The 11,585-nt window shown below is 49.9% G+C and overlaps 1 protein-coding gene and 1 long non-coding RNA gene across 2 annotated transcripts in view; one reads left to right on the plus strand and one right to left on the minus strand.

Moving 5' to 3' along the window:
• LOC102470183 (zinc finger protein with KRAB and SCAN domains 7) overlaps positions 1-11,585 on the minus strand; it is a 19,043-nt gene that overhangs the window by 1,585 nt on the left and 5,873 nt on the right. Inside the window, exons 4-5 of the mRNA XM_027768804.1 lie at positions 11,257-11,415; positions 9,138-10,557 (exon numbers count right to left, since the gene is read on the minus strand). Coding sequence (XP_027624605.1) covers positions 9,138-10,557; positions 11,257-11,415 — 1,579 coding nt within the window. The remainder of the gene's footprint in view (positions 1-9,137; positions 10,558-11,256; positions 11,416-11,585) is intronic.
• LOC102494089 (uncharacterized) lies at positions 5,109-9,089 on the plus strand. Its single transcript, XR_337592.3, has 3 exons — positions 5,109-5,232; positions 5,388-5,950; positions 8,944-9,089. It is a non-coding gene; the product is annotated as an uncharacterized LOC102494089 (long non-coding RNA).

Below are 11,585 nucleotides of genomic sequence, written 5' to 3' on the forward strand. Positions count from 1 at the left end.
AAGGGATTGTGGCGTGGCCATCCCCCCTGGGGGGTGATTTCCCACTTTCTGTCTCTCTCTGGCGAGTACATTTGCCCTATTGCAAAAACCTCAACAAAAATTAAAAAAAGAAAAAAAAAGAAAGTGAAAAGGCAAGCTGCTAGGTCCAGGGCTCAAACCACAGTCAGCCATGTGGGAGTCTTGTTCTCCAACCACGACAACACCTGTCAGCTCCGTATGTACACTTTTTATTCCTCGATTAAAAAATAAATTAATTCAGTGCAAGAAGTAGGAGGCAAAATGAAATCTACCATGTATTTAATGAATATGTACATGGACAAGTCTGAAAAGGAACACAATAGAAGAGAGAGGAAGGGAAAGCGAGGAAGTAACCTGCCAGGTCCGGGACCCCAACCATGGTCGGTCATGTGGGAATCTAGTGCCTTTTTCCAGCATGCCACCTGCCGGCCCCTAGATAAAATAATTTAACAACAGCAAAATCTACTCTCTTAGCAATTTCAAGTACACAATATGTCGCTATTAACTATAATCACCATGGTCTATAACGATTCCTGCACTTACTCTTCTTATCTGACATTTTATATATATGTATTTTTCAAGAGATTTTTGTTATAGGATACATGTGTTGAAGAGACAGAGAGACGGAAAGCGAGAAATCACCCCCAGGGTGGGATGATCACACTGCAATCCTTTCTTCATCATTCTCCTCTCAGGATTTTGGGCATATGCGCACATGTGCCCAGAGTGAGTTTTAAGCTTCCGGGATTGAACTGCAGTTGACTATGTGGGAGTCCAGTGACATAACCATGACACCGTCCATTGGTCCCCATTTTATATTTTGAGTATTTTCCCACATTACTATTTAATCTTCATGATTATTTCATTTCTTTGCATTATACCACTAAATGAATTCATTACAATTTACCTACCATTTTGCCGGCGTTAGATGCTTTTGCTGTCCCCTGAGGTGTGGCCACTACCCGTAATGCTATCACACTCCCTCCACACAGTTTTCTTCCTGTTGAAATACACCCCTAGGACAAACGTTCCGTAAGCGAGTTACCGGGTGAAAACAATGAAATCGTTTTGCAGTACTGCCGACTGCTTTTCAAAAAGGCTGACCGATGTTCAGGGTGTTGTCACTTTCTGATACACTGAGTCCTAGTTCTTGGAGATGGGACACATTCGTGGTGTGTGTTCAGGACCGGCCAGGAGAGAGCTGCAGAAGATGGAAGGTGTCATGACTCTAAACACAGGTATGCACGCTGTCCATCATGCTGTGCTGACTCTAGCGTGGAAAACTAAAGCAGCATTATACGGCCCCCTCCCCATGGAGACCATTAAAGTTAGATGAAGTCATGAGGGTGGACCCTGACTGAAGGGATCAGTGTCCGCGTTAGAAGAGACACACGCCCCTTCTGGCCTTCTGGTTAAAATCAAGTGAGAAGACACAAGACAGCCCTTGCAGTCTGTCATGCCTTCTCACACTGTCTCCCCCCACGGCACTGGGAGTGTGTGCACACACATGCAGAGACACGCACAAAGGCCACGTGAACATGGAGCAAGAAGGTAGCTGTCTACAAGCCAGTATGAGAGTCCACACCAGCAACCACATTTTCCGGTCACCCTGTCTCAGACATCCAGTTGCCAGAGCCGTGAGCAAATGAAAGTCTGTCATTTGAGACCAGCAGTTGGCATAATAGCTATGTCACTGCACTCCCATGTAGTTGACCACGGTTCAGACTCGGTGACTTAAACTCACGCCGGGCGTGTGTGTGTGCTTGCCCAAGATCCCAAGAGGAGATTGGAGGAGAAGGGATTGCAGCATGGTCATCCCCCGGGGGATGGGGGTGATTTGTTGCTTTCTGTCTCTCTGTCTCTCTCTGTCTTTCTGGCAAGCGCACAGGCCTTATAGCAATAAACCTCGCCCCCCACCCCCAAATAAAAAAGGAATGTACTCTGGGTGGCCAGCAGAGGGCCTGGCATTTTGTAGGTGCTAATAACTGTTTGCTGAATGAATGAAAAATGAATTTTCAAAATAGCAAGACCCTCGTCCAGCATACTGACGGTACAGAGAACACTGAGGTCCAGCTCTTCCCAGGAAAGCACCCACATACATCAGGCTGGATAGAGGATGGCCGAGGAGACTGACCGCAGTCGTCAGATGCAGGTCTGCAGGTGGAGAATGCAGCAGCAGTAAGCGAGATGGAGCCACGGGGAGGACCCCATCAGGGTGCACGTTTGAGAACACTGTGCCGGGAAAGAAGGCCACTTGCCAAGACAGGGATCTGGGTTGGAAGAGACGGCCCCGGCGGAGGAGATGCAAACAGGGACAAAGCGAGACTGGGCAGGAGACGGGGAGGCGGTGAGCGCAGCCAGTCTAAGAAATTCCGTGTACCTCCCTCTGCCCAGACCAGGGGAAGTTCCTTCGGGAACCCTGAAAGAGCTCCCAGACACTAGGAAGCCAGGGTTCTGGGGTCTTCACTATGGAATTAGAGGAAAGATGAGGCCGTCAAGGCAGCAGGTGCTAGGGAATCCAAGCAGGTAAGCACAAAGCAGCCTCGGGGGCTGGGGCTGACGACCAGGGCAGCCCCGTGGCCCTCCACCCACAGATCCCGAGACCTGGGGTGGGGTGGGGTTGGTAAGCGTGCATACCCCAGGACTTCCAGCCATTTCGTCCATAAATAAGCTGCAGAGCATAGTACCCTATCCCCAGAGAGGCAGGGGGCTGGGGGGGACTTGCCGGGGAGGCTGTACTCCTTAATTTGACAGCACTGCCTGCCTCTCCCGGTCCTCTGAGCAATGGGCCCACAGTCCTTAGTTACCAATAAACTGCAGTGGAGTGAAGAATAAATGGCTAGACCTGAAAAAATTTTCTGCAGAGGCAGATGAGGGAAATGTGAAAATTGAAAGAGAGAGAGAGAGAGAAAGAACTAGAAGAAGATATCAGGGAAAGAAAGGTCCGAGACTTAGGCATAAAAGAAAGGCTGATGCCATGATGGAAAAGCAGATGTATTTGACTATAGAAACACGTAATTAAAAAAAAAAAGAACCTGTAACATAAAGTAGAGCTCACCTTATACTAGAACTAAGATTTTTGCCTGTGGATTATACACAGTCCCTGGTGCAAAAAGGGCTCAGCCATGTTTACTTGCAATGTCAACAGAACAAGTTCAGAATGCTGACGCCCAGAATGCACATAGGATGACGGGGGATCCCCACCCCACCCCCTTCTGCGCTCCTTGTCATCTGATAAACGCCTGACAACGCGTTTGCAATTCTGTCTCAACCACACCGTCCAGGGCCTAATTTCACTAAGAGACTGACCCAGTCCCACTGTTCTGAGGGGCCCAGAATGTGGGAACTGCAAGGGACCATCTGGGCTACCTGGCGTCATGACCGCGTGCGGATGGGGAAACTGGCACACAAGAAAAGCGGAGGCTCAGCTCCAGGTCCCCTGACAGCCAAATGTCAGCTCTACTGCATCACTTCCTTCCCTCCGTAACTCTACTCAAGGTCGAGTCCCCACTTCGCTCTTCTGTCTGCTAGAAAGCCGTCAGAAAACACTCCATTTCAGGCCTGGCCCAGCCCTCTTTAGCAGGCAGGATTCCAGCCATCAGACTGACTTCACAGGCCACGCCTCGCCAACTGGGGCGGGAAGGAAAGGGACTGGCCCTCACACTTGCGTACATAGCTTCATTCCAAAGGCTCTTCCCAGCACAGGTCTCCCTTGATCTCCAGGGTTCCATGTAGAATTCCTAACGAGGTCCTGAATCACTGTAAACAGATAGAATGACTGATGCTATGACACTCCAGGCAGTGCCCCATCCTTGGGTAACTTCCTGTTCTATAGAACTGTGAGGTGTAAGAGGCCTTCACACTTTTTTTTTAAGAGAGATTTTTACTAGAGGGCCCATGTGCTCACCAGAGAGACAGGGAGAGACAGAAAGCAATAAATCAGCCCCCCGGGGGTTATGGCCACACCCTGATCTCTTCTCCATTCTCCTCTCGGAATTTTGGGCATTTACGTACAAGCACTCGGTGTGAGTTTTAGGCCACCGGGTCCAGGACTTGAGCTGCGGTAGGTTACTTGGAAGTCCAGTGACATAACCATTACACATGCCACTGGTCCCCAGTCCTTCCCATTTTAAAGACAAGAAAGCAGCCTCGGAGGAATGGAATGACTTGCTGGAGAACACGTGGTTAGTGAGCTACAAGCCTTGGGTGACCAAGGGTGCCATGGCTGGTCTGCTGGTATCTAAAAGCCTCAGGCCCCAATCCTCCAGCCTCCATTCGTTTTTGCCTAGGGCGGCCACCACGGCCAATACCTAAAAGCCTCTACTTTCGTCTCTAACTGCAAAACGTGTCCAACTGAGACTTCCCTGCAACCCACTGTGCACACAGTTTGCAAAGGGAGGATCTGTGGAGCCGAGTGTCTTTACAGAGACAGTAAGAATCAAATTTCAAAGGGGCACTAGAAGGTTTTTTTTCTTTTCTGATTAGCCAATTCTTAGGATTACTAGGCTTCAACAAATGTTTTGCTCCTGTCCTCCCGCTCTAGTCCTCTGCCTCTGCGTCTCGCCCTTCAAGCCTGTTCGTTTCTGCCCTCCTAGAATTCAGGTCTGTGTGCACCAGTCGCCCAGACCTGGCGCCACGCTGGCCGAGACCCCGGAGGCGCTGGCGAGCGAGTGAGTGCATGAATGGTAACTGCAGCCCAGACCCTGCCCTCGTCTGGCCCAGCGCCAAGGCGAAGGTAGAACGTGTACTGGCGAGGGGAGTCAAGTACTCCGGGGTCCTGCGGTCCCGGAGAGCCACCCTGCCGACCCGGGGCTACGGGTGCGTGACAGCTCCGTCCCCCAGGCGGCCCGACCGGATCACACACCTGCGCGGGGTCGGCGACCAGCCCGAGACAAAGGGGCGGCGCCGAACGGAGAACAGGAACCGGAGGCCCGCACGAACCCCGGCTCTGCGTTCCAGGCGGCCGCGGGTCCGGGTCCAGGTCCGGCCGGTGCCGGGTCCCAAGCCCAGACCCGGCTCGCCCCTCGACGCCAGGCCGCGACCCCCTCACCGAAGGCGCCGGACACACAGCTCGGAACAACGCGGGGAAGCGACAGCATCGGCTGCTCTCCAGGTTCCCCGGCCTGCCCTCCGGCCCCTCTAGGAACCGGGAGGTTTCCGTCTCTGTGCCCCGGGCTGGAGTCCTCTCGGCGCCCTGGCCCCGCCTCCTTCCAGGTTTGCCCTACCATTGGCTGGGATAACGAAGGAGCTGGCAGAGTTCTGCCAATGGAAGGGAGGCTTTGAAAGGGGCGGAGCACGGGGCGGGCCCGGTCGGGGCGGGAAGAGAAGCCAATCAGCTGGATCCTAACGACTCCCTCCTGCGCGCGCAGCCGTGCCTGCTGCTGGGAGAGCCGAGGCCGGAGACTCCTCCTCCCGCACATCCCACGCCTCTCAGCCGCGGAGCCGGGATCCAGAGGGCCTATGGCCGCAATGCAAGCACTCCTCGAGCGCCTGCCTCGGCACGCGGACACGGCAGCGAAGACCCCGCCGCGTGGCGCTTAATCAAGTCCAAGGTTCAGTGACGCAGACACGCAGAACGTCGCGTGAGGGGACAGAGAGGGGTGGTGGAGGGACCGTTTTGTAGATGGCAGCCAGGGGAGGCAGAGACAGGAAGCGAGCGACTGAATCACGTGAACATTTAGGGGAAGCGTTCCTCCTTCCTCGTAGACAGAACATTAGAAGGCTTGAATCGGGACTGGGGAGGCAGGGACCACCCCGAGGACCTTGAAGGCTAGACAGGAGCTTGGGTCTGCTCTGAGTAACAGGGAGAAACAGGGAGCTCGCCGCTGGACAGCTCGGGCAGAGGAGTGCCACGCTAGTCACTTTTTCTTGCCACCGTCCGAAGAAGATTCATTAGCTGTGAGACACAGAAGGAACCAAGAAACGTGTTCCTGTAAGTTCTGTGGGTGCTTTGCTGCCTGTCCTTGGTCGTTCCAGCAGGAGCCTTGCATGAAAGGCGCCCGCCATGACTTTTCAGTGTGCCCTGTCTGCCCTGATGAGAACCTTTGCAGGTGCCCGAGAGTGGAGCCGGGGATGAAGAGGCTGTTGCAGTGATGGAGGTGGTGCGAAATGCCAGCGTGTGACAGGGGAGTAAACACGATGATGTGCAGACATAGGTTAGCCAAATGTGCACGTAGGCAGAAAATCTAAGAGGGCACAACCATTGAAGAAATGGCAAGTGTGCAGGGCTGACAGGTGGCATGGTGGCTGAGGCACTGGGCTCCCACATGGGCTACCACAGTTTGGGCCCTGGACTGGGCGGCTTGCTTTCTCATTTTCCTCCCTCTCTCTCATCAAATGAAAAATAAATTTTTAAAAAAGAGAAAGAAATGGCAAGTTTGCTGAAGAGAAGTCCCTCCCACCACACCCCAACCCCCTGCCAAAAGAAGGGGTGGGGGAGAAGGGGAATCATACAAGTTATCCCAGCTAACAGTCAAGAAACAATTCCCAAATTATGTGAACTCTTCCAGAGTAATGAAAGATTAAAAAAAAATCTTCCAAATTTAAAAGCTAGCAAAATACTACCAAATTTAACCTACTGCATCTAAGAAAAAAGACCTCAAATAGACATTATTTTAGGACTACAAGGAAATTTCAATTATTTGGAAATTTGTCAACTAAATGAATTGGGGTGAAAAAAGAAACCCTATGTACCTTCTGAAAGTACACTAATAAGGACAAAAAAGAAACCGTATGTACCTTCTGAAAGTACACTAATAAGGACCAGCAGGTGGGATGGTGGTTAAAGTGCTGGAGTCCCATATGTCCAGCCACAGTTTGAGTCCCAGAACCAGAGGTTTGAGTGCATGCATGCCCAGCACCCCAAGAGGAGAATGGAGATGAGGTTGTGGTGTGGCTATCCCCCAGACAGTGAGAAATCACTCTCTCTCTGTCTCTCTCCAGGGAACACACATGCCCTATGGCAAAATAAATAAATAAAATAAAAAATAAAACTAATAAACAACCCAAAAAACCCCAATAGATGAAAAAAGATGTGGTAGGACTTGGCAACATTTACTAATATAAACTAAGTATAGTAACTACTGCAGCATGTACTGGTACCAAGAACTGTTAAATCACTTTACACGTAATATTGTAATTTAACCTTCACAACTTTATGAGATAGCTTCGTTTTACAGATGGAGAAACAGACACAGAAGTTAAATGATTTATCCAGGGCCACACAGGTAGTAAAGTGACAGATCCAGGATGTGAACCTAGGGTGCTGGACATATTTGTGCTCTTAGCTTCCACTTTTTCCAAATAGAAGCCGGCAGGTGGTGCGGTGGTCTTGGCACTGGACTCCCACGTGGCCAGCTGTGGCTCGGTTCCTGGACCCTCTCTCGCTCTCTCTGGTGAAATTACAAGTTAATAACAATAACTTGAATACGTTTTTTAAAAGGAAATTTCAGTTAAATATACCAATTCATTACTTTCTTTTTTGAGAGAGAGATTTTTGCTATAGGGCGCATGCGCTCGCCAGAAAGACAGAGACAGACAGACAGAAAGCGAGAAATCACCCCCCGGGGGGATGGCCACACCGCAATCCCTTCTCCTCCGTTCTCTCGGGATCTTGGGCATGCACGCACGCACACGCGCCCGGCGTGAGTTTAAGCCACCGGGTCCGGGACACGAACCGTGGTCGACTACATGGGAGTCCAACAACATAGCCATTACGCTGACTGCTGGTCCCAAGAGTGGAGATTTTTAAAAGTATTTAACAACTGTTGTATACAAACTGCTATGTGCCGAAATACAGACAATATGAAAGTATACAGCTACATATATAACTTACAAGGCAATTTAAAAGAGCTGCATACTGTAGCACCAACTAATTCAAAGCACTAAGGTCAAATCGGTCACGTGAGATGAATCAAGAAGCACTTGGAAAAGGAAGTAATTCAGTGATGAGACAGATCTTCAAGGTTATGAGGGACATGTATTAGCAAACAGGAAGAAAAGGTTTTCTAGATAGGAAGCACAAGAGATGCAGGCTGGGGCCAGCAAGTGGCATGGTGGTTAAGGTGCTGGACTAACTGCTGTTTGAGTCCTGGACCCAGCTGAAAATCATGCCCAGCACATGTGTGTGCATGCCCTAAATCCTGAGAAGAGAAGGGAGGGGAAGAGATTGCAGAGTGGCTACCCCTGCCTTCCCCCATGGGGGTGATTTCTTACTTTCTTCATCTCTCTATCTCTCTGTCTCTCTCCTCTCTGGTGAACACATGCACCCTACGACAAAAACCTTAAAAAAAAAAAAAAAAAAAGAACTATATGCTAAAAAAAAAAAAAAGGACTATATGCTATAGATGAGAGAGTTTTAAAAATAGACCTGGAGGGCCATAGTCAAGCAGCAGAACAGAATGAATCCCTGTCCTGAAGAATGACTTTATATGTAAATGGTGGAACGGAGGAGCTTCAGCAGAACAGAGAAAACACCTCTGTCCCTGAGAAGCAGTCTGACTGTGGGATGCATGACTAAGAAATGAGATAGATTCAAGAATAGTTAAATTTTTTAAATAAAGGGAAAATGGAGTCTATGAGTAAAAAAAAGTGTACAGTTAAGAATACAGCTTTTACCTTTTAATTACAGTGGTATGTGGGGGGCTTCCATTCCCAATAGTGGGGTAGGTTGCATTGTTACTTCATCTTCCAACCTCAGTTACCAAAGGGAAAGTGGTTAGAGAATGGTCCACTTTGATCAGCAATAACAAGAGGAGACCAGGGGAACATCCATCTAATGAAGAAAGGAAAACTCAAAGATCTGCTTCTTTTATGATAGGGTGTGTGTACATACACGAGAGAGACAAAGATGGAGACAAAGGCAGAAAGAGATAGAGAGAAGCACCCTCAAAAGGGCCCATTACATCCCAGTCCTTTTTTCTCCAGCTCTTCGTTCCCATGGATCCTGGGCATCAACGCACATGAATCCAGATTTCACATGACCCGGGAATCGGAATCCATGATTAGCCATGTGGCTTGAGCCTTGCAGGTCCCTGCATTACCAATGCACCACTGCCAGTTCTTTGTTCTTGTCTCAGAGACCCAATCCCTAAGAAACGGACTGAGCCAGACCTGAAGGCCTCTCTGCAGCATGAGTTCTCTGGTGGTGATTAAAAGTGGAGCGCTGACTAAAGGCTTTCCCACACTGATGACATTCATAGGGTTTCTCTCCGGTGTGAACTCTCTGGTGCACAATAAGCTGTGAGCTGTCACTGAAGGCTTTCCCACAATCGTTGCATTTATAGGGTTTTTCTCCAGTATGGGTTCTCTGGTGTACCATGAGGCTGGAGCTGTAACTGAAGACCTTCCCACACTCGTTACACTCATAGGGTTTCTCGCCAGTGTGGATTCTCTGGTGTATAATGAGGTGTGAGTTCTGATTGAAGGATTTTCCACACTCATTGCATTTATAGGGCTTCTCACCTGTGTGAAGCCTCTGGTGCCGAATAAGACATTTGCTCAGGCTGAACGCCTTACCGCACTCACTACATTCAAACGGTTTCTCTCCAGTATGAATTCGCTCATGGTCAACAAGCTGAGAGTTCTGATTGAAAGCCTTCCCACACTCACTACACTTGTATGGTTTTTCCCCCGTATGGAGGCTCTGATGTCGTATCAGACACTTACTCCGACTGAAGGCCTTGCCACATTCATGACACTCATAAGGCTTCTCCCCGGTGTGCATTCTCTGATGGTCAGCACGGTTTCTATTGGAGCAGAAAGCTTTCCCACACTCACTGCACTTGTAAGGCTTCTCACCAGTGTGGAGGACCTGATGTCGGACAAGACTTTTACTCCGAATGAATGCCTCTCCACACTCCTTGCACTCATACGATCTCTCCCCAGCATGGGTTCTCTGGTGGTCGGTAAGTTGGGAACTCTGAGTGAACGCTTTTGCACATTCCCTACATTTATATGGTTTCTCCCCATTATGGAGAAGCTGGTGTTGAATGAGGTGAGAGCTGTGCCGATAGGTCTTCCCGCACATGCTACATGCATAGGGTTTCTCCCCAGTGTGGGTTCTGCGATGAACGATTAGCTGAGAGGTCTGCCGGAAGGACTTACCACACTCGTTACACTCAAAAGGCTTCTCTCCAGTGTGGATTCTCTGGTGGCCAATGAGGTGGGAACTCCGATTAAAAACCCTGCCACATTCATCACACTCATAGATCTTCTGTCCCTTCAGGACTCCTTGATGTTCATCAGGACTGGAGGACAGATTTAGATGCTCCTCTGCCTCCTCAGGTCCCTCACATCTGTCGTTGGTGGATTTTTTCTTATCCTCATTGGTCCTTTCTAAGAAATCACTTTCCAGTCTGCTCCCATCTTTATCTGAGGTTTGCCCGTCTAGCTCCTCAAAAGTATCTTCACAGGCATCTCCAGCCTCTGGTCCCCCAGGGGCCACCCCAGAGAGTCCCCCTTGTGTCCTTTCAGATGACCTCAATCCTCTGGAAATTTCCTGCTCGGGAGTCAACTCTGAAGACTCCATCCTGTTATCCCCTGTTGCCGAAAGAAAGAAGAAATGTTTTACTCACTCGCTGTCCTTTGAGGAAACCGTCAGCAGAGCCTGGGTATCTGAAAAGGTCCCGTACCGGCTAAGGGATGGGGCGGCGCGCTGAGAACAGAGAATGGGAGGAAGCTCATTTTTCCCTTCAGTGACAGAAAGATGAAGGGGGAGATGGTCAGTCGAGGGGGGTGGACAGAGACCAGATGGATGAGTGACGAGCCAGCACAGCCAAGGTGTAAGGGCGCCAGGCCTGCAAGGGACCAGACTGGGAAGCACAGTGTGCTCTCACAGAAGTCATTCTGGTGCTCTTTTGCAAAATGATGAACTCTAGGCCCAGTGGCTTCAAGGCCCTGTTTTCCAGTCTTCTCCAGCTGGTCCATTTGTTCTGGATACCTATTTCTCTAAGTCTCATAGCACTTAGCTCCTAACTTACAATAACCTGAGTGGCTCTCAATTCCTAAACAATAATTAAAAAAAAAAATCTAACTAAGCCATTTTATGTCAGTCAATAATGGAGGAAAGAGAATGTGATACATGTTAAAGCTGGGTGACAGAGGGTCATTGTATGACACAGAGGGTCAAACTATTCTCCACTTACCTGTATTTGGATATTTTTAGTAAAAATTTTTAAAAAAGGATGTAACAAAGAGACGTACACATTGTGGATTCCACGTTCCTGGGGAGCTCATTACCTATAGTGGCCACGCTGCAGTCGTGTTTGGGCTTCATGCTCCAGTACCAGGTTCTCTGACCAAGGGCTGGACCCTTCCACTTCGGAGGACCGTGCACACACAGGTCGTCATATGCTGCACACTCCTGGAATGACAAGCCCCTGCTGCTCAGAAAGAAGGGCAGTCAGCGGGGTACGGAGGGCACAGGGTTGGAGCTCTGAGTGGACAAAGGGCCGGGAGAGGAGCAAGGGTGATGGCCAGAAAAGGACCAGTTCAGGGCAAGTGAGAGTCCATCACCCCAGCAGCAGCAACCCAGCTCTAGGAAGCAGCAGGCAGGAGGGGGGCCTGGG

Source organism: Tupaia chinensis, unplaced genomic scaffold (assembly GCF_000334495.1).
Source record: "Tupaia chinensis unplaced genomic scaffold, TupChi_1.0 Scaffold147500_1, whole genome shotgun sequence".
In the NCBI taxonomy this organism is placed as follows: Eukaryota; Metazoa; Chordata; class Mammalia; order Scandentia; family Tupaiidae; genus Tupaia; species Tupaia belangeri.